This window comes from Schizosaccharomyces osmophilus, chromosome 3 (genome assembly GCF_027921745.1).
Source record: "Schizosaccharomyces osmophilus chromosome 3, complete sequence".
Lineage (NCBI taxonomy): Eukaryota > Fungi > Ascomycota > Schizosaccharomycetes > Schizosaccharomycetales > Schizosaccharomycetaceae > Schizosaccharomyces > Schizosaccharomyces osmophilus.
The window spans coordinates 532,993-552,562 of NC_079240.1; the positions used below are offsets into that span (position 1 = coordinate 532,993).

Here is a 19,570-nt window from a genome sequence, read left to right on the forward strand (position 1 = left end):
TATAACCGGCTGTATACATTTTAATTTTACCATACTTTTGAAATAGACTATGAACTTAGCAATACATGATTCCTCCTTTATTGACTATCTATGTCACTCAGTAGTATTTTTTTTTAAATTTATAAACAAAAAAGAGTGTTAACTGTCATTTATCAAAACGTATGAAAAACCAAAAAACCGAAACAAAAAACTCAATAAACCAACAATGTCACCTATACTTGCTCATTATGCAATTTGGCAGAAAGGCGTTTGTAAAGCTTTTTTGACACTTTTCTTTTGTTCTGCATTCGTCGGTAAAGCCTTGAAATAGTATTTATCAAACCTCTAAAAATATACTGCTGGCCACTAGCAGCACAAACATAATAAATTATCGCACATAGTATAATAAGATTCTGAAAACCGTCCGACATAGGCGTCAGATAAAAAAGTTTCATAAAATAATTGTTTTCATCATGCAGCTTGGTTAAGTATACCGCAATTCCCAATAAGCCACAAATTGAGACAGTAAAAGACACATTCCTCCACATTCTTTGTCTATATGGAGGCCCAACAGTCAATACAAGCCCTATCAATATATACTGGAAACAAGAAAATATAAACAAACTCGTTACATCGCTATTAGCAATGCTTGATTTTTCAGATCCAGCGGCAGGAGGCGGTATGTACCAAGGCTGTTGGCGAACAAGTCTAAGAATTATATACTGAAATGTGCAGATGAAAAAGATTTGCCCAATTAAGGGTGACAAAATCCGCTTTGAAACCAAATTCGCTGTAGGACGTTTCCGAGCGAGTCTATGATAAGGCTTAGATCGTCCCATAAATAAGGCAATTGGTAAAATTATCGCCAAGTCAATGAATAAGAATTGAAAGTCACCTAAATTAGAATTTGTTGTATACAACATACTGACAGTAAAAAATTGGATAGCAGAATATAAAGCCATATATTGGAAACAGCCAAAACTTGTCACCAAAGCGGCACGACCATCTTTAATGACATCGAGTACACAAGAAATTTCAAACCATCGGCTGGTAAAAGGAGCAGCCACAGAAGCTTCAGCTTCAGACAGTGAAATACCAACGTCAGCAGCCTTTAGGGCACCACAGTCATTGGCACCATCACCGCAAAAACCAACACAGTAATCTACTTTTTGAAAGCATGAGACCAACTCATTCTTTTCAGAAGGAGACATTCTAGCATAAATTTGTGTTTTAAGTAATATGACGTTGAAAAGCTCTGCGGGAGCATAATCAACTAACCAGCGAAATACATCACCCGTTATAGCCATGTGATAAGACTTAAATCGTTTAAACTCACTTGATAATAAATTACGACTTGCTGAATCAACCACAGGATGAAGAGTTTGAGGATCCAAGTAAACATCGTTATCCTCAATTGACTGCCATATGAGTTTACGAGAGGCAGTATCTCCGATTAACTCTTCTTCCTCAAATCGCGGTACAAAGACCAAACCATCTTCTGGAAGCATACCACACCGTTTACCAACACATATAGAGGTCAGTACATTATCGCCGGTACACATCACTGTTCTGATATTTGAATCTTCTAATTCATTGATAACCGGAACAGTGGTAGATTTCAGTTTGTTCTCAAAAACAATAAATCCGCAAAAGTCCAAATCAGATTCAACTTGTGTCCGTTTCATCCTTTGTGCTTTCGCCCATGTACAATTCTCCAAATGTTTGGATGCGCAAGCTATAACCCGAAAACCATTATGAGTATAGTAATCTAATACATCTTGGTAATTTCCAGGAAACGACTCAGGTTTGCATATAGAAGGCATAACTTCAGGGGCACCTTTTACATAAATGTCCATTTTTTTACATTGTCCATGTTTCACTATTACAGCCATACGGCGAAGCTGAGAAACAAATTCGAAAGTTCGGATTATACCGAGTTCTAAATCGCTTTCGGAATAATTAATTGAGGGATCATTCCACGGAGGTGACACGGTAGGTGGTATTAGTTGCTGAGTTCTCATATAAGCGGCATCTTCAGATTGTTCAGAAGAAGCCAGCTTGTTTGTGAAATTATCTTCAGAATATGTCCAATCCGTAAACTCAAACATTTTCAAATCTAACGGATCTCCTAGTAGTTCGCCTTCCACACGACGAAGCATATGGCAAGTAGCCATCGTAAACAATAAATTAGAAGGGCTATCATTAGAAAGCAAATCTTTCGAACATAATGTACTAGGATTAATTCGCAAATCAGTTAATTTAGAATCCTCAATAACGGAAACACCCATAATATCAAGTCCATCTTCTGTAAGGGTTCCAGTCTTATCAAAAGTAATGAGATCAAGCTTTCCGCTTACATTTACGCGCTGAGGACTAATGCAGAAAATTCCCTGCCTTCTTAACCTCGAGATTGCAAACGTGGTACCAATGGTAAGAGTTGCAGGTAAGGCAGGAGGAACTACAATGGTGATAAGATCCAACGCACGAACAATTATAGTTCTAGCAGGAACACCTATGGTCAATAAATTGATAGAGCTAAAGACAAATCCAACAAGAGCGATAATGAACATAGCAGTGATAAATCGAAAAGAATCGCGATAAAAGCCGAAGTTCGTTGGTTTTGGGAAAATCATGGATCGCACTAAAGCACCTTTCGTGGTGTTGAAACCAGTACGAACAACCATAGCGAGAGAAGCGCCTTCTTCTTTCTCATTTACAAATGGTTTGCGCACTTGAATTATTTTTGTTCCTCCAAAAAGGAAGTGTTTTGAGAGTGAAGGAGGTATAATTCTAGAAAATGCGAAAAGATCTTTCATTCCTTGATCGGTAGCAGGAATTTTTGAAACGGGTATGGATTCACCAGTTAGCATACTTTCATTAACGATGCAGTCACCTGAAAGCAAAAGTGCATCAGCTGGAAACACCGTTAGTTCTGGATCCGAGATTTCAAAGACGTCGCCAACAACCAAGTCAGTTGATGGAATGCTAGCCCAAAAGCCATCGCGATAGACACGGACGGGACAAGTAAACCTAGACATTTCTCGCATACGCTTCAAAGTCGTTCGAGTTTCGATTAAGCTTCCAATGATAGATACTACTGAAATAGTGAAAATGCAAATAGCATAGTAATAATAAGCATCTAAAGACCAAAGGATGATGGAGAAAACTTGAAAAATATAGAATGGATGCAAAACCTCATCCAGCAAAAGCTGAATAACACCTTTAGTTTCTAAATCAATAATATTTTGACCGAATATTTTCGTGCGATCATTGATAGCATCACGTTCCAAACCTTCTTTAACAACGTTCGTATCACGGATCCACCGGGGATCCTTCCAATCCTGTTGAATAAGGAATCTTTCTAATATAGGATGGAAAATAAACTTCATGTAGCGATAGTTTACATAACGAAAGTTTTCAACAAAAGGATCATTATCGGTACCTTCCGGCGTAGCTACACGAATAGAGGCACCAAAAATAGATGAAAGAGAATTTTCATAAGGCTGAACCTGAATGTCATATTTCGAAATCTCACTCCACTGAGTTTCGATAGTTAGCCATTCAGCAGTAGCAAGGGGTTCACGTTTACCAATAAACCGAATGTAATGCCTAGGAAGCCATCTCATTACTAAATAAACAAGACCAAAGGTTAAGATACATAACATATTGTATATCCTAGCATGGAATTTGTTGGTCCTGTAACCAGCAATTCCAACCTCGAGGTCTTCTTCTATCAAATACATAATTTGGCAACAGCCATCTTCACTTAGTCCAGCGGCTTCTCCGGGAGATTCTCGTCGCAAGATTGGGTGAAAGTTAAGTTCTTCCAGCATCATCTCTGTGATCTCTTCTTCATCACTGTAAACTGCAGAACCATTATCACGATAGATATTGGGGTAATCTACGCTGCTAGCTGCTGCGATAGAATCTGTGTCATTATATCGACTCAAGTTGTATTCAGACTGCAAATAGTCCATGCTAAATTGACTTACACTAGCATCGGACGAACGTCGCTGTGTTTTGTGATGGAAACTAGAAATACTAGATGGGACACTTGTTCCTACACCAGGACCATCAAAAATACTGTCATGACTCATTAAAGAGCTCGCCAGGTATGTGTTCAGTGATTTTTTAGAACCCATTGAGGTAATTGAGTTCTTTCCCCGAATAGATCTAGGAGAAGTCATTTTCGGATACCTTTACGATCTCTTTTTACCCCAATTGCAATCAATCCTTTCGACCTTTAAAAATTCACAGATTGCTGAACGTGAGGAATTTAGAACAAGTTTATAAGAAAAGCATCGTTAGTGAGTAAACGTTTGTAATATACGCGTTTGCATAATATTTATACTTTTATATAAGATTTTATTATATAAGTTGAGAAACCATACTAGAACTTGGGTTTTTACGTAATTTGCAGAAAAGAATTTACTTATCAATTTTAAAAACTCCAAGCTCATTTAGATATTGTTTAGAATTGAAAGCAATTCGTTTAGCTAGATTAGTATTACACTACGGGAGATATTACTAGTCTGTTACTTCAAAAAGCCAAAGAAATTGTGCTTCCCTAGCGTCACTCGGTTCTTTACGTTTCATAGCTGGTACAAAGTAAGTACTTATAATTGATGGAATCATCTATAAATTTTTTTAGAATCTCGCTACTATTTAAAAAGGGCTTCTCTTTTGCCCAAGTGCTTCAAGGAGTATATTAGAGGAGTAACACATCCTAAACAGTATTATATACACTCTTAAAGCCACAATACGCTACCAAGCGATTAATTTGAAGCATAATGGTTACGATTAGAAAATAATATCATCAGCGATAGAATAGAAGTACTAGCAGCTTATGGCCCGATAACAAAACAATAAATTCTTTATAACGAAACCACTAGCAGAGGACATCGAGTTACCAGGGTTTTGAACATTCATAAATAAACGGCCAGACGTATAAAAAGATTCCATTTGCTTTTTGATTTGAATCAATTCTGAATTTGTATAGCGATCATGTAGACGAGCATATAAAACGTTTCTATTTTTGGTATGCAAAAAGCTTTCCTAGTAGCCGTAAACTTCTATAAGGAAAAAATATCCCTACATAGTTTGCTTTACTCCAAGTCAATAGCATTTCCCCCTCCTGAAGGATTGGTAAACAAGGAACTCATGAGGTTTGACAAGATATTGGGTTGGGGGTTGACAGGACGAATACCAAAATAAACGTCCTCGACTTTAGCGAGAGCCTATAAACTTGTTAACAATATTTCATCCAAAGTTGAAGGTTCTAAATAAGCCTTACCGACTCCCATTCGGGTTTCTTTGGGTATTTTTGCAAAAGCGAAATATATGTTTCCTTGTCCTTTCGATAAGCAGCAAGGACAAGCAAATGTAAGTAGTTGAGGTAAGGATAAGAGTTATAAGCTGGAATCCGGATTCCATCAATGGTGAAAGTCTCGTCCGGTGATTGTCCGGATCGTTCGAACAACTGCATGAACTTAGTTAAACATTGAAGGGCATCAGCTGGACTTCCGACCAAAAGATACTTGAGAACAGCACGTCCGATAAATAAAGCAGGGTCTTCGTGTTTTGAAGCATGAGCCCAATTAAACAGCATTTGAGCATAAAAAGCAGGACATTTTTCATTTCCCAAGACTAGGTGTCGCTCGGCGGAAACTGGATCTCCCCCTGCCAACATATTAGTTTAAACACATAGAGAAAGCTAGTAGCAAGGAAAACTCACATTTCGCAAACATGATACCGACTGATGCATGGACATCACGATCGCCCTGAGGACCAGTACAATTTGTCCACCTAAGATTTTGTTAATACCTATATTACTCGGGTTTATTTGAACGAAAGGGGTGTAAACGCCTTTCTACAGTTTCAGTCGACGTACTCAAGAAGTTTCTTGACATATTGCTTTTTGCTTCCCTCTTCGGATGGAAAACTTCCAAGAAGAGCTAAAGCTTTTGCTAACGCACTTGGTTAGATGCCGTATTCGTACTATGTAATTGTTCAGAAATTCAAACCTTTGTTGTCCATTGACACAGAACTCGATGCCTTCATGAAAACATCCATCAAATAAATTGATAAATCTCCGGCACTTCCACTCTGCTCGAGTTCGAATAGAGTCTTTGCACCAGAGTATAGTAAAGCAATTGAGTCATCGTATTTCTTAGACATAACCTGTCTAAAAAAGGGTTAATATTAGCTCACGAAAAGCTCAAGGAGACAACATACCGATTTACTAAAGTACGAATCATTTGATGACCTTCATAAGGGTCTTCCCGTAATCTATATTGAGTTAACTTTCATGTCTCTGGTTTCTTTTTAGAAACAAACCTTGCTTCTGCTCTTTTAATTTTTGATTCCATGACGCTCATAATTATTCAAAATAAAGAAAAAGACCTTAGGTAGCTGGTTTGAGAATTCGTTTGTTGTAGAAGGTTTGTCCTCAACGACTTCGTATTACTGGAGATCATTTCACAATAAATCCAAGAAGTCTTGAAAGCCCTGATAATTATTCATCATCAATGTATAAAAATGGACTTTGATTGTTTGGAATTTGTAAATAAGGTATACGTTTCAATGCAGTGCTGTTTTTGCTAATAAACGTAGATTGCTACAATAGAATCAAATGGAGACACTTTGGATCATTTACCACGTCTGATAACTTTGGCGTGTCAAAAAAATCAAGAACAGCAAGTGTATCAAAGACTCAATGAACTAGGCAACAAGAATGCGATCCGTGTCGAACAGCTATGCGCCGAAAATAATCAGGTATAGCTATCACTCTCTAGGTAATGACTCTAACAGTATTTATAGGATTTTAGTAAATCTGTTTATCAGTTATCCGTAGTGAGAAATGAACTTCATAGTTTGCGTTCTCATATTGCAGACCTTAATACTGATATTCAAGCCAGCGGTAAGGATTTAAAAAATATGGTAAGTATGGCATCTACGTAATGAACTAGAAGAATATGCTATTGTCAATTCAATTCAATTTAGCGAATATGCTGTTTGCTAACAGGCATCAGAAACAACAATTGAATTCGTTAAAGGATTCTGAACGCCGACTCTTTTTATATCAGGACCTGACTCAGAGCTGTCTTCAAATATTCTACAAGTTGAAAGATGCTCAAGAGTTGTTGTCCAAAAAGCAATATTTATCATCTTTGAGGATATGCTCCGAAGTTCAAAAGATATATTTAAAACGGATTGAAGGACTTACAATACACACTCTCGTTCAACAAATGATTTCTAAAATGCAAAATTCCGTTTGTTCTTCGGCATTAGAGGATCTTCATGAATGGCTTTTTGCTTTAAGAAAAAAGTTACCACTTGTAGGAGAAATCTGCTTTAAAGAAATTGATGAGGCTCGAAGGAGATGGGCAAAAAATTACCGGGAAGATTTGATCAATCTTACTACGAGAACCCCTTTCTCGCTGGATTTAGCAATTCTGGAATATGTGGATTGTAAGTACTATTTTCCTAGTGTCTTGTCTAATTTGTAATCAGTTGATCCTCTCGACAATGATTTAGTAAAGGTTGACTTCAATTCCCTTTATGTTTGTGTACAGGTTCACTCGTACCTAGGCATTTTAAGCTCATTTCAGGCGTCATTCGAGAAGGATCGCAAACGCCAACAAGAATTCTTAGCTCCAAAAAGTTTGGAGTCTATCAATTTGGAAGTTATTGGTGAGTGGTTGAAATCAGTTGCCGGATATATGATAGTCGAATACTATATTCTGCAGGAAATTCCCAATTTTCGGTCTTACGAAGAAGTACAAAATATATGGGCTATTATCTGTGATAAATTAATCGAAAGCATATTACGAGTGGCATTTTCAGAACAAAGTACAACAGCAATTATAAAGATGAAAAACAATATTGTCTTATTAATGCACACGATGGAACGTTTTGGTTTTGCTACACAAAGTTTGCATAGCCTTTCGGTGGAATTGATAGACGCTTTCGGAGGAGCACTGATGTTTAAGCACCTTGCGTCTTTTGAGGAAGCCTTTGAGACAGATTTATACGCTCCAATGGTAATTAATAACGAAAAAGAGTATGATGAGCTGATTGCTCCTTACTGGACATTACCACCTGCCCCTTTACCTCGTATGGTAGAATTTTCCAAGATGTGCTCTCTATGTTGTATAACACTTTCAAAATTTACTCGACACTTTTTTATGTTTTCCAATGATTCTATAACGCTAGCGTTAGATGTTCAAGAAAAGATCCCAAGGGTAAGATGAATACCAATACTCCGTGCTAACGAGTATGACAAGTTTTACAGAAGATTTATTTTGCACAGTTTGCTTGAAAAACTGAAGCATCTTTATCCAAAACTAAATTTATCACAGATGGCTCAGTTGGTAAAAAATTTCTACGCTTTTGAGGAACCGTTGTTGCAAATGGAGAAGACTTTAATAATCAGTAAATCTACTTCGCATGCTGGGAATGAAAATGTCAATGTAAACATCAAGTCTTCCGATATATTGGAAGGTTTAGCAAACGCACGCAAATCTGCCTTACACGAAATTTTCGTTAAAATTAATCATAAGATTGATGACTTTATCGGTTTGGCAGAATACGATTGGTATGTTTTGAATCTTTGTAACGACTTTAGATAGATTACTAATGAATTATTAGGTCCACTACAGTGGCTCGTACTGCTCCAAGTGGATTTTTGCAGGAAATGGTTCCGTACCTACAAACTATTTACCTCGATTCACTAGCAGGTCTTCCTAACCATGACAAATCTTACGTGTATTTAGAAACGTTAGACCACTTGTGTACTGCAATGATTGATTTACTCTCAAACCCTGCGATTCGTAGAGTCTCAAGTGCAGCAGCAGAAGGATTCAAAGTTGATGTCGAATATTTGGAAAGCTTCGCTTCCCAGGTACCGGATCAAAGTATTGTGAATGCAGATAGCTTTATTGAGCTAAGGCAATGTGCCAACTTACTGTTGGGAGATAATATTGAAGATTATATGGATACTGACAAGTTCAATCGTGACTTCAATCGTTTGCATCCATCGACTTCCGTGAAGTTATTAGAGAGGTATTTAAAGTTTATGAAGTTTATGCTAACCAATGTTTAGACTCATTAGCGGTTATTCTGCCAACCCTTTAAGTAATGACCGCCCAAAGCGTCGCGCTATAGAGAACTTGCTTACTGTGTTTCGACGAAAAACAAATTGATTTCCATTTTAACTCGTTTCCTGAATGGATACTATTACGTTTACAATTACCCTTAGGATATATTCATGAGCTTATGATACCATAGATATTACAATGAATTAGTTTGTTAAACAATTTTCTCCAGTTGTACATAAATTTCATGCTAGAGTTGTGCAAAGGGTGAAATAAAAAACAACATAATTTTTTTTTTTTTTCTTTTCTTTTTTTTTTTTTTTCAAACGCATGACCGTATTAGACCTAGCGGCTTACTTATTGAAATACAGATTTGAAGTCGTCTTAAACTCACACTCCTAGTATCCACTACATACATAACAGATCTTTTGGTGAGGAAAAAAGAATGTCTTTAGGAACTCTATACAGTTTTAAAGATAATACTAGAACTGTTTGCTTGCTTGAATTAGCTAAACATTTGAATTTGCAAATTGACCTTGTTGAGACTTATCCTCACAAGTTCCCTGCCGAGTTGGCTGCCAAATTTCCTCTACAAAAGGTAAGAAAAGACGAGAAGAAGGAGAGATGTTGTTATCAAATTGTTAAAATGAACTCGTCCAGTGGCTATAATCAATGTTCTGTGTTCCGTTCATCTTGAAAGATTCTGTTTTGTATCAGATACAATTTCATGAAATATTAAGTTTACAAAATCATCAATTATCTTATATTGATTTACGTGACAGTGAGAATGTATTCATTGATTACCTGTCGGGTTCCTTATGTTGCACGAGATACTGCTTTTCTCCCTTTCATTTATTTGCTGCTTTTTTTACTTATTTTTTATTTTGCTAACGCTTGCAGCTTCCCGTATTTATTGGTTCCAATGGTGTAGAATTGAGTGAACTATTTGCCGTTCTAAGATACTTTTATGAAAAGGGCAAGCAAAATGACGCCGAGCTACTTGGCGCGAAGAATGCAAAGGAAGATGCCGAAATTTGGCAATGGATTGCATATGTGAATACTGATGTTGTAATTCCCTCCGTCATTCGTCCCTGGTTGGGCATGTGTCGAGGTGCAACTCCTTACGAAGAAAAGCCTTTCAAGGAATCTAGCGCAAAGGCTTTGGGTGTTTTGAAGAAGTTTAATGATATGTTAGTCGACCGTACCTTTTTGGTTGGTAATCGCTTTACCCTTGCCGATTTGGTTGCTGGCAGTATGTTACGCCTTTTCTATCGCTTCATCGTTGACCCTGAGCAACGTTCCAAGCTCCCTCATTTGACCAGATACTACGTTACCATGTTCCATTTGGGTAACTTATCTGAAATCATTCCCTTGGAATTGATTCCTTCTGTCGTTGTTGCAAAGAACTAGACACAATTGTACAGAAGCAATGATTTAAATAATTTAAATCGTTTATTAAATCAAAATGTTCTTTTGTTAATTACTATATAAGTTTTCAGTAAGAAGGATAGCACACTATTTGTTTTACAGTCCGAGACTTTTGTGCAATCATTAATCGTAAAGCTTCGTTTCTAACGAAGCAACTAAACTCTTGTTTATTTTAATAATCATCAGCGTGCTTAAATTCAATGTTTTTGGAAAACGCATTTCCAATTTCTTTTGCCAAAATATCACACATGGTACTATCGTCCCTCGTGGACTTCCAAGCTTTTTTATTTGAAGACCATTCGTAGTGCTTAGGGCCACTATAGACGTTAGTTATTAGAGATCAAAAGCAATACAAGATATGTTTATGAATAAATGTCCCGCCGAAGGCTTGTGATTTACTAGTCTCCAAAAAAACTAAAAATACACAAAAAAACTTGCAGCCGAAAGTGCAATCTACACAGTATCTCTTTGGCAGCATGAAACCTCCACAATTCATCTTTCGGATTGAGACCTTTGTAATGAAGTTTGACTTACCTAAGTGGCGATGAGAGCCAGACTTGATGTGCTGGCGGCTGTTTATTAATAACATAAGTTCCGTGATCTCCAAGATTCAGAGTTAAAACACCACTCTAAGATTCAGTTAGCGCCATAGTTCCTTCTCTAAAGAATAAAAAATAAGTAGTACTTACCGAATATTCAATGTCATAATCTCTTCTTCCAGATTCCTCTAATAAATCTTCGAAGGTATTATTAAAAACTTCTAGCGTGTCATCAGCAATTCGATGGTATTCCAAGTCGGACAAAGGTTTAGTGGGATTTACAGTTGACAAGAATCTTAGACAAGGGTTCCATCCAGTAGGTGGGCGATAGAAAAGTCTCTGAGAATTTAAAAAAGCCTTTTGAAACAGAATTCCTCGTAAAGATTGCATAGACACAAAAATGTTGAACAAGTTGCAAAAACACTCAATTTCTGGCCAGAAAAGCAGCAATACAAAAGATAGCACAGGGTAAAAAAAAAAAAAACCTAAATCTTATAAAACAAAGAAATAAGCAACCTGAATGGCGATATTCGGGAATGAAGAATTGGTAGGATTCTACGTTTATGTAACAGTTGGCAGTAATGTTTAAAGGTTAGGAAGAGTTCCACCCTCAAAGGATATGCAAACCTTTATTTACACCTTTAAATCTTTTTCCTTTTTTTTTTTTTTTTTTTTTTTTTTTTCCTTATTAATGAAAGAAAAGAATAAAAGTGTTATGTAGTTCAACGAAACCTTACTTTCAGCTTTTTGTGTAATTCAAATTGAGTAAAATGAGCGGTACTATTTTACCAAGACTTAACAGGAAAGAATACCAACAATTAAATTAATTAAATTTTTCATGTATACTCTACTAATATTGTATAGTAATGCTTTGGTGTATTGAACAATACATCCAGTCTAGAGTGTAAACCAAGAAATCTTTAAACGAAACCAAAAATTCTTTCCTTTCTCTAAAAAAAGATAAAACAAAATAATTTAAGTGAAACAAAAGTGAAGTGAAACAAAAGTGAACCAACCGATCAGAATTCCGAATCAAACTTGAGGATGAGTTCGAAAGCATTAAATTATGATTTAAAGGAGAGGGGATAATTAAGAGTGTAAGATTGCTTTTCGGGAATTATAAAATTGAGCCTTTTTATTCTGACTCCATAGAATTGGTATTCTTTGGTTTTGGCTTTCTATAATACCAGTTTAGCAGCCGATATGGGACAAATTTGGGCTTCGTTTCGTCCTTCATCAATTTGTACCTTAACATCAAATATTCCTGATACATGGCTCTTTGATTGATGAAAGGATATATTTTGTATTTAATAGTCCATCTGTCAGTGTCACGCAGTTTCCGAATGAAGAACCTTCTTTGCCCGTTAACGAAATTGGTGAATCGAATCTGAAAGGCGTAAAACCGATCAGAACAATACACAGGCTCAGATAAATTCGCTCTTTGAAGCTTGGCGGGGTCAAACTTTTTATTCTCCTTGTCAGAAACTACTTCTACAAAGACCTGAAGAGCTGGATCCTTTGTCTTTACTTGCGTAGAAAACATTAACCGGACGGATTGTTTGGGAAATTTAGAAGAAACGTATCGTAAAATAGATTCAAGGAGTTGAATACTAAGCTTGAATTCCGCATCGCCAACATTCTTTCCCCAGTGAATTGCCTTGTCCATTTCTTTTAAACTAACATATTGGAATCCAAAAATCTGACACGTGTTATGATATGCAACAAAGACACCTTCCATGCGGCCTAATCGAGCCTGTAAGCTGTACTTCAAAAACGCCGACCTAATCATATCATAATATTCTCGTTCATAAGAAACAAAATTTCCGTAATATTTTTCAAGAGTGTAAGAATTGTAGTTCTCGGGTTCAGCTTGATTTAGACGTACTCCAAGCACAGCTCTTGTTTTTAAGTCAAAGACACCGGAATTCGGTAAAGTCTTATCAATGCAATCCAACTGAGATCGAATGAGGAGGCTCCGACATTTGCTATATTGAAAAACATCAATTTGAGGTTTTGGCTTCTCTGATAAATTCTCACTTTTCAGATAACGACCGTATTCTTCTCTTCGTAGAGTAAAAAAAGCTTCTAAAGATTTTCCTAAATTCATCAGAATCGTATTCTTTCTTTCTTGTGATGTTAAGCTATGATCTTTGTCAATACAATACAGGCCGTTTTGAAAGGATAGATGTACGGAAGTAGGTGAACGACACAAACGAGTATAGTGTTTTTCGTTCCTAGCTACAAGAAACTTTTTTGATAGTCCTAGAAAGCTAGGTGGTTTCCACTTGCTAATGAAAAAATGAATTTGTGAGAGTAAACCAGTCAAAGAGCTCGTTGACCCAGCGAACTTTGAGTTAGTTTTATAGCCAGTTTTCTTTAGTTCTTTATCTTCTGAAGGTGGATGAAACTTGCCAAGGAGGCTAAAATTAAACTCATCAACCGGCGTCACCCTCGACAAATATTCATCCCAGTTAAATTTCTGGGTAGTAGGGTTCTTCAGAAACTTGAACCGATTGTCGTTCAGCACTGTATTCAATTCATGTTGCAATTTATTCACTTCGTCTTGCTTGACCCTATTTACTTCTATACTTGTTAGTAAAGAATCATGTTGAGTCTCTTAATCATACTTGGGAATTTTTCTGAATGAGAATCGATTATTCCGGATCGAAGGCTATTCGAATAAACATTTCTTTTGGGTATGTATGAACTTGAAGACTTGGCACCACACAATGATAATGGCCGCAAGTTTGTTCGTTCAATCAATAGCAACATTCCATCAGTTTTAACTTCTTATTAACCTAATTCTTTTTATGGAAAAAGGAATAATTTTTTTTTTTTAGTTTAAAGGGTTCTTACTTGGCGTCCATACCCTTATATTAAACAATGGTTTATCGCTTGGTGTATGTTAAGATACAAGCTTATGGCAAAAGGAAAAGCTAGAACACAAGTAAATGTAATCGTAAAATATCATTCAGGCATTCAAGAACATAAATAATAAATAAAGGTTTTTTAATAATTTAAAAGTGAATACTGATTGTTGGATTCCTCAAACGCTGTCGGATTTTACGTCCTTCCATATTCGTAAAAGCCATTGATAATTCACTATTTCAGGCTTGATTTGATGACTAAATGTTAGAGTGGGTTTGAAAAAAATAGAAATACCACATACAATTCACAAGCCCGTTGTAGATATGCCATGCGATCTTGGTCATTGCTAAACATAACTATATGTGTTAATTCCTTGGAAGAAAAGGTACTTTGGACAGAAGCTCCATTCCACGTTAGTATAGTCTCCGCCAATTGATATTGCGACCTTGTAAGAGTAGTATTCTTTGTAGTTTCGAATCCACTGTCGTCCAGGTAAGCAGATATATGAGAGAGAGGGAATGCTCCAGGAAATGATATTTCCTTCGCTGAAAGTTTCTTTGAACTTAATAAATTTCTTTTGTTGTTCTTCCAATTTGATCTGCGCACTTCAGTCGATAATTCTGAAAGGCTTAGATTGCTTAGGCTTTCTAAAGCTTTCTCCCAGGAATATTTTGTCTGTTTTTTAAAAAGAAGGCTTCTCTTGGTTAGATCTAAGAACTGATATTGCGTGTACGTACTATGGTCGTTCAGTAACCTTCTTTCCTTTTATCGTACTGTCGATAATCCATTCAGGTCGGCATATTAAACACATTCCTTTTTTCTCTTCGACAAGTACTCGTGCTGAAACTAGCAGATATGAGAAATTAGTTCGAGGGAAATCACTTACTCTTATCCGCTAGTAATATCATTTGGCCTTCTGGAACAGAACTAACTGTTTGATGAATTGTTCCACCATTGGAAATAATTATGCTTTCCAATTCCTGCTTTGATTTTTCAACCTTTGACGGAGGAAGGACAACTGCTTGTTAACGAACGTGCAGTATGAATAAATTCTTACCGAAATGTAGACCTTGAAACATGTTAGACAGCAGAGTGGATTGCTTTATCGGACTACTTATTTGATGCAAAAGTTTTTTCTCTGGCTGTTTCTTTTTGTTGACTTTTCTTTTCTTTTCAACATGACTAAAGCAGTTAGTTAATTGTACTAAAAGACGGTCGTGATATCCATACTAGACATCCTTTTCCTGATTTTCAGCAAAATTTTTTAATTGAAAGAATTCGTTTATAGATAGAGCATCTTCCCAGTTTCGATCCAATCGAATTTTTTCCAGTCTGGGAAATCGCAATGTATACGTTGTTTTAAATCGATCTTAAAAATTAGATTCCAAAAACATATCATGCAGAATAACACTTACTAGAAACAACAACCTCGGCAGCTTTAATTTGAAGAACCAATGCATCTTTAGGATGAATCCAAACGTCGGGTTTCTCAAATTCTTGTCGGCTACCGGCTAATTCAAAAAACTCCAATGCTTCTGAAGACCAGGGCTTCCATTTTCCTTCTGTTTCCTTTCTACACAGATTGATTAGGATCCAAGACAGAGTACTTTGGTTTCTTACCGGATAATATCACGGTCGAAGTAAGAAAATCCACCTCCAACACGGACAAACGATTGGAACCTTGAGATTAGACATAATCTTAAAGTTAGCTTACCTTTGATACGGCTCTTCCCCAGGAGCATGATCAATTCGAAGACCGCATAAAAAAGAAGAAGCCTGCTTAGATTGTTTACCACGTCCATAGTAGCCACCTACATATTAATAAAAGATCATTTCTTTCGCAAAATTGGCCTACCTAGAATAAGACAATCCAAATCCTAAAATTTCCATCGTTACTAAAACCTTTTTCTAAAAATCAAACTTACCTCTCCGAATCCTTCCAAGTAGTACGGCTTGACCTTTATCCAATCATCCATTCGTTCTCCTAATCGATAAGTCCCAGAAGGTTTCTAGATGTTAAATACTTGTTACAAACAGAAAAATCTTACCTTTATTACCAAACCCTCTGATCCCTCAAGTATCGTTTGCCGTAACTCTTTATCTATATCGCCAACAGTTTTTCCAATTTTATGAGAAAGAACGCACATTCTTCGGGACTCGCGAACAATCACTTTTTTGAGAATCCTATACCTTGCCTCGAGCGAGTGCCTAATTAATGACTTTCCATTAAGAAAAAGTATGTCAAACACAATATCTGCAACAATCAGCTAGTTGATATTTCGAGCTTCAAACAATTCTTACAATAAGGATAGTATGTGGGATGAGTTGACGAAGAATCAAACGTACTCCTCAAGCTACCATAAGGAATTATGGTCTCTAAAATTGGATCCCAAGTGACCATCTCACCATCCAAGATAACTTGAGAGACCCGTTCATCAAAAGCTCCAATAATATACTGCGTAAGCTTTGAGTTTTCATCATGGTATGAGTTGCCGTAAACATCTGTATACGTCCTGGCATTTCGACTATAAAACTGAAACTTTCCCGAACTCATATGTAATTGTATGCGTTCTCCATCCATCTTTTCTTCAATCCAAAAGGGTTCATCGTGCATGGCATCCACGACAAAATCAAGAGTATTTTTTTTGAAATTGGCCAATTGTGGCTGAAAACAACTAAACACTTCAACATCTGTGTCCAATTCACTTAGACTTTTAGTGGGATCATAAAGTTCCCAAGCAATGCGTTTTAAAGAACTGCAGAGACGATATAAGCGAGCTGCGTCTGGATGAAAAACACTCAATATAAACTTTTCTGAGGTTCCATACTTTCTGACTAGAAAAGCAATAAGTTAGCAACCAAGTATTCAGAGGATTGCATACTTTTAAGTAATATAGTAATTAGCCAACGCATTTCAAGCGGGCTTAAAGAGTTGTAGAATTTTTCTAGAACGGAACCCCTTTCTTCTCTGATATTTGTTAGAGCCATTTTTTACGATCATCGTACTCAGAAGTAGCTTCTGCCAAATGGTCTAATAAATTATTGATATCACCAATTGTGAATGAGCTAGGAAAGGTTCGATAAGCCCGTCTTTCCAACACATCTAATTAAATAATTAATCCACAGATCTTTATAAGAATTTCAGCAAACCTTGGAGCATCGCAGTAAAATTCCCAACATGCCGGGAACCAGAACTTCGCCAGTTTCGAAGCGCTTTGGCATCTTCTGAATTTGAGCTTAGGTGCATAGCCTGTTATACGGCTCATTAGAATACTTCTTACGAAAACTTTACGAACCCTGATGAATAGTTTTCCCAAACCAAATTCTTTGAACCCAAACGAACCTCTTTCTCTGTCCAGCTGCATTTGAGTTAGATGATTATTCTTCCTTGGATCATTTCGACCAGCCAGTTTTACAATAAATATAGCTGAGCGCACTTACATCAGGCAACACTAGAATCTATTAGCTGACGAATGTCAACATATTCCAAACTTACTTAGACGTAATAAAGGATATAAATCTTGTCCTACTTGTTGTCGCCATTTGGTGAAATAACTAGAAATGATCTTTCGTTTCTGTTCATAGGGGTCGATTCCCGAGCTTTTCGACTTTCTAGTTTTTCCTATCTTTTGCAATGGCTCCAACAAATTTATCACAAAATCGTAAAACCTCAATGGCTCAGAATGATTGCGAGGCTTAACTATTCCTGTACCTGATTCAAACGAGTCCATACTCTTCCAACATGAATATTGCGAGTTCAAATATTTTTATGTCATAGAAACAAACAAAATTCAAAATGACTATATTTACTCGGAAATGTCCAATTAATATCCGCTGGTTTCATATAAAATGTAGCAGGGTTAGAGGTTCCATATTTCAGATACTAAGTCGACGACACCTTCTTACTGTGAAGGTAAAACCAAGTTATTCGGTTAACTATTCTAAAATGAGTATACTAGACCATACTGAAAAACGAAAAGCTGATGAGCCTAACGAAAATGTTCCGCAGAAAACAAAACAGCAATGTTTAGATAAATTCTTCACTGCCAAACCCAAAACACCACAGAAAGCGCCCATTTTAAATTCTAATACTGTTACCAATGGAAAAAGTATAAAGTTTGACAAAAAAAAATGGGCCGAAGAATTGACAGAGGATCAAAGGAAATTACTACAGTATGTAAATACTATAATGAATATCAAAAGGCATTGACAAGCAAGGATGTTGTTACTAACTTTTCAATTTACAGACTAGAAATTGAGACCATGGAAGATTCTTGGTTTGAAGCCCTTAAGGATGAATTCTTACAGCCATACTTTTTGGACTTGAAGAAATTTCTTCAAAGTGAATGGCAGAAAGAAAGGGTTTTCCCTCCTAAAGAAGATATATATTCTTGGTCGCATCATACTCCTCTGTCCAAAGTTCGTGTTATTATATTGGGACAGGATCCTTACCATAACGTTGGGCAAGCTCATGGACTTTGCTTTTCCGTTCGACCAGGGATTCCTTGTCCGCCTAGCTTACTAAACATATACAAAGCTATCAAAATAGATTACGAAGATTTTCTTATACCAAAGACGGGGTATGTGTAATTCGTGATCATTCAGCTGGTCTTTGTTTACTGAGGTAATAGTATTAACAGTTTGATACTAGGTATTTGATACCATGGGCCGATCAAGGTGTGTTGATGCTAAATGCTAGCTTGACTGTTCGAGCTCATCAAGCTGCATCCCACTCAGGAAAGGGATGGGAACGATTTACAACTACTGCTCTTCAAATTGCTTTAAATAAACACAAACGTGGAATTGTTGTACTGGCTTGGGGAACGCCCGCCAACAAGCGTCTTCAAGGGCTCCCTTTACAATCACACTGCATACTAAAGAGTGTTCATCCGAGTCCTTTGTCTGCTCATCGTGGGTTTTTCGAATGTCATCATTTTAAGAAAACAAACGATTGGTTAGCGGAACGTTATGGAAATGAAAATTCTATTAATTGGCATGCTGTTTCCATTCCCACGCCTTCAAAACCTGAAGCTTCGAGCAAGCCTTTGGATGAATTGGATGAAAATTCATCATTGGTAACTAAAAACTTGAAAACGGAGGAACAGAAGGCATGAAGAAGCTTCAACATGTCTTTCTTACAATACATAACTAAACTTGTTATTTCATTCATTTTTGCTTGTCATCTTTATTTTGCCAAATGTTTCACTCTTTTTATTCAAAATCTAAAACATGTTTGTGGTTTGAATGTTGACCCTTATTGATATGGAGTTTGATAGGAATAAGAAAATATGTTTCGGTTTACCATTGAAGTTCGAATAGCGGATTGTATATTTTTTAGCTTTTGCATGCGTCTTTCTTGCATCTTCTCGTGATAATCTAGTTCACGCCGTAACACTTCGCTCTCTTGTCTCGCTTTGGCGACCATTTCATTTGCTTCAGTAAACAAAGAAACTGAAAGGTCTTCCATTTCCTTTTGGCTTTTTTCCAACTGACTTTCGAGCTCTTCTCGCCTTTGAACTTCATGAGATAATTGCTCCTTCATCTGGTTCAATGCCATGGAATTTGCTTTGTTCACAGGACTTTTTTGTTTTTCTGGTACTAGTTTTTCGTTCACATTCTCTTTATTTGACATTGAAGTAAACAGTTTTGTTATTTCTGCCT

At 36.6% G+C, this 19,570-nt stretch overlaps 9 protein-coding genes across 9 annotated transcripts; 3 read left to right on the forward strand and 6 right to left on the reverse strand.

The window, feature by feature from the left end:
• Positions 1–212: 212 nt before the first annotated feature.
• On the reverse strand, positions 213–4,166 carry SOMG_04298 (P-type ATPase P5 type; the record flags this gene model as incomplete). Its single annotated transcript, XM_056183085.1, has 1 exon — positions 213–4,166. One exon carries the CDS (start codon positions 4,164–4,166, stop codon positions 213–215), a length of 3,954 nt encoding a protein of 1,317 aa, XP_056039190.1.
• Positions 4,167–5,084: 918 nt separating this feature from the next.
• On the reverse strand, positions 5,085–6,356 carry get4 (TRC complex (ER membrane insertion) subunit Get4; the record flags this gene model as incomplete). Its single annotated transcript, XM_056183086.1, has 7 exons — positions 5,085–5,216; positions 5,273–5,658; positions 5,714–5,784; positions 5,870–5,945; positions 6,003–6,163; positions 6,214–6,267; positions 6,316–6,356. 7 exons carry the CDS (start codon positions 6,354–6,356, stop codon positions 5,085–5,087), a joined length of 921 nt encoding a protein of 306 aa, XP_056038907.1.
• Positions 6,357–6,516: 160 nt separating this feature from the next.
• On the forward strand, positions 6,517–9,182 carry sec15 (exocyst complex subunit Sec15; the record flags this gene model as incomplete). Its single annotated transcript, XM_056183087.1, has 8 exons — positions 6,517–6,549; positions 6,592–6,753; positions 6,799–6,918; positions 7,011–7,449; positions 7,492–8,222; positions 8,265–8,575; positions 8,629–9,042; positions 9,083–9,182. 8 exons carry the CDS (start codon positions 6,517–6,519, stop codon positions 9,180–9,182), a joined length of 2,310 nt encoding a protein of 769 aa, XP_056039862.1.
• Positions 9,183–9,519: 337 nt separating this feature from the next.
• On the forward strand, positions 9,520–10,484 carry SOMG_04301 (glutathione S-transferase, translational elongation factor eEF1; the record flags this gene model as incomplete). Its single annotated transcript, XM_056183088.1, has 2 exons — positions 9,520–9,672; positions 9,975–10,484. The coding sequence occupies 2 exons, from the start codon at positions 9,520–9,522 to the stop codon at positions 10,482–10,484; spliced, it is 663 nt and encodes a 220-aa protein (XP_056039445.1).
• A 190-nt stretch (positions 10,485–10,674) lies between these two features.
• fxn1 (mitochondrial [2Fe-2S] cluster assembly frataxin Fxn1) lies at positions 10,675–11,431 on the reverse strand (the record flags this gene model as incomplete). Its single annotated transcript, XM_056183089.1, has 3 exons — positions 10,675–10,819; positions 11,037–11,131; positions 11,192–11,431. 3 exons carry the CDS (start codon positions 11,429–11,431, stop codon positions 10,675–10,677), a joined length of 480 nt encoding a protein of 159 aa, XP_056039255.1.
• A 745-nt stretch (positions 11,432–12,176) lies between these two features.
• On the reverse strand, positions 12,177–13,813 carry pet127 (mitochondrial RNA 5'-end processing Pet127; the record flags this gene model as incomplete). The annotated part of the gene is made up of 2 exons (XM_056183090.1): positions 12,177–13,624; positions 13,669–13,813. The coding sequence occupies 2 exons, from the start codon at positions 13,811–13,813 to the stop codon at positions 12,177–12,179; spliced, it is 1,593 nt and encodes a 530-aa protein (XP_056039257.1).
• Positions 13,814–14,087: 274 nt separating this feature from the next.
• Positions 14,088–17,640, reverse strand: lig4 (DNA repair ligase Lig4; the record flags this gene model as incomplete). Its single annotated transcript, XM_056183091.1, has 19 exons — positions 14,088–14,166; positions 14,211–14,603; positions 14,647–14,755; positions 14,796–14,927; positions 14,967–15,091; positions 15,140–15,278; positions 15,325–15,482; positions 15,530–15,589; positions 15,624–15,720; positions 15,765–15,786; positions 15,835–15,918; positions 15,958–16,163; positions 16,211–16,744; positions 16,792–16,877; positions 16,916–17,012; positions 17,060–17,159; positions 17,206–17,268; positions 17,351–17,361; positions 17,406–17,640. 19 exons carry the CDS (start codon positions 17,638–17,640, stop codon positions 14,088–14,090), a joined length of 2,730 nt encoding a protein of 909 aa, XP_056039040.1.
• A 65-nt stretch (positions 17,641–17,705) lies between these two features.
• Positions 17,706–19,023, forward strand: ung1 (uracil DNA N-glycosylase Ung1; the record flags this gene model as incomplete). Its single annotated transcript, XM_056183092.1, has 3 exons — positions 17,706–18,082; positions 18,157–18,489; positions 18,561–19,023. The coding sequence occupies 3 exons, from the start codon at positions 17,706–17,708 to the stop codon at positions 19,021–19,023; spliced, it is 1,173 nt and encodes a 390-aa protein (XP_056038908.1).
• Positions 19,024–19,163: 140 nt separating this feature from the next.
• spo13 (sporulation specific Rab GEF Spo13) lies at positions 19,164–19,541 on the reverse strand (the record flags this gene model as incomplete). The annotated part of the gene is made up of 1 exon (XM_056183093.1): positions 19,164–19,541. The coding sequence occupies one exon, from the start codon at positions 19,539–19,541 to the stop codon at positions 19,164–19,166; it is 378 nt and encodes a 125-aa protein (XP_056039835.1).
• Positions 19,542–19,570: the final 29 nt, after the last annotated feature.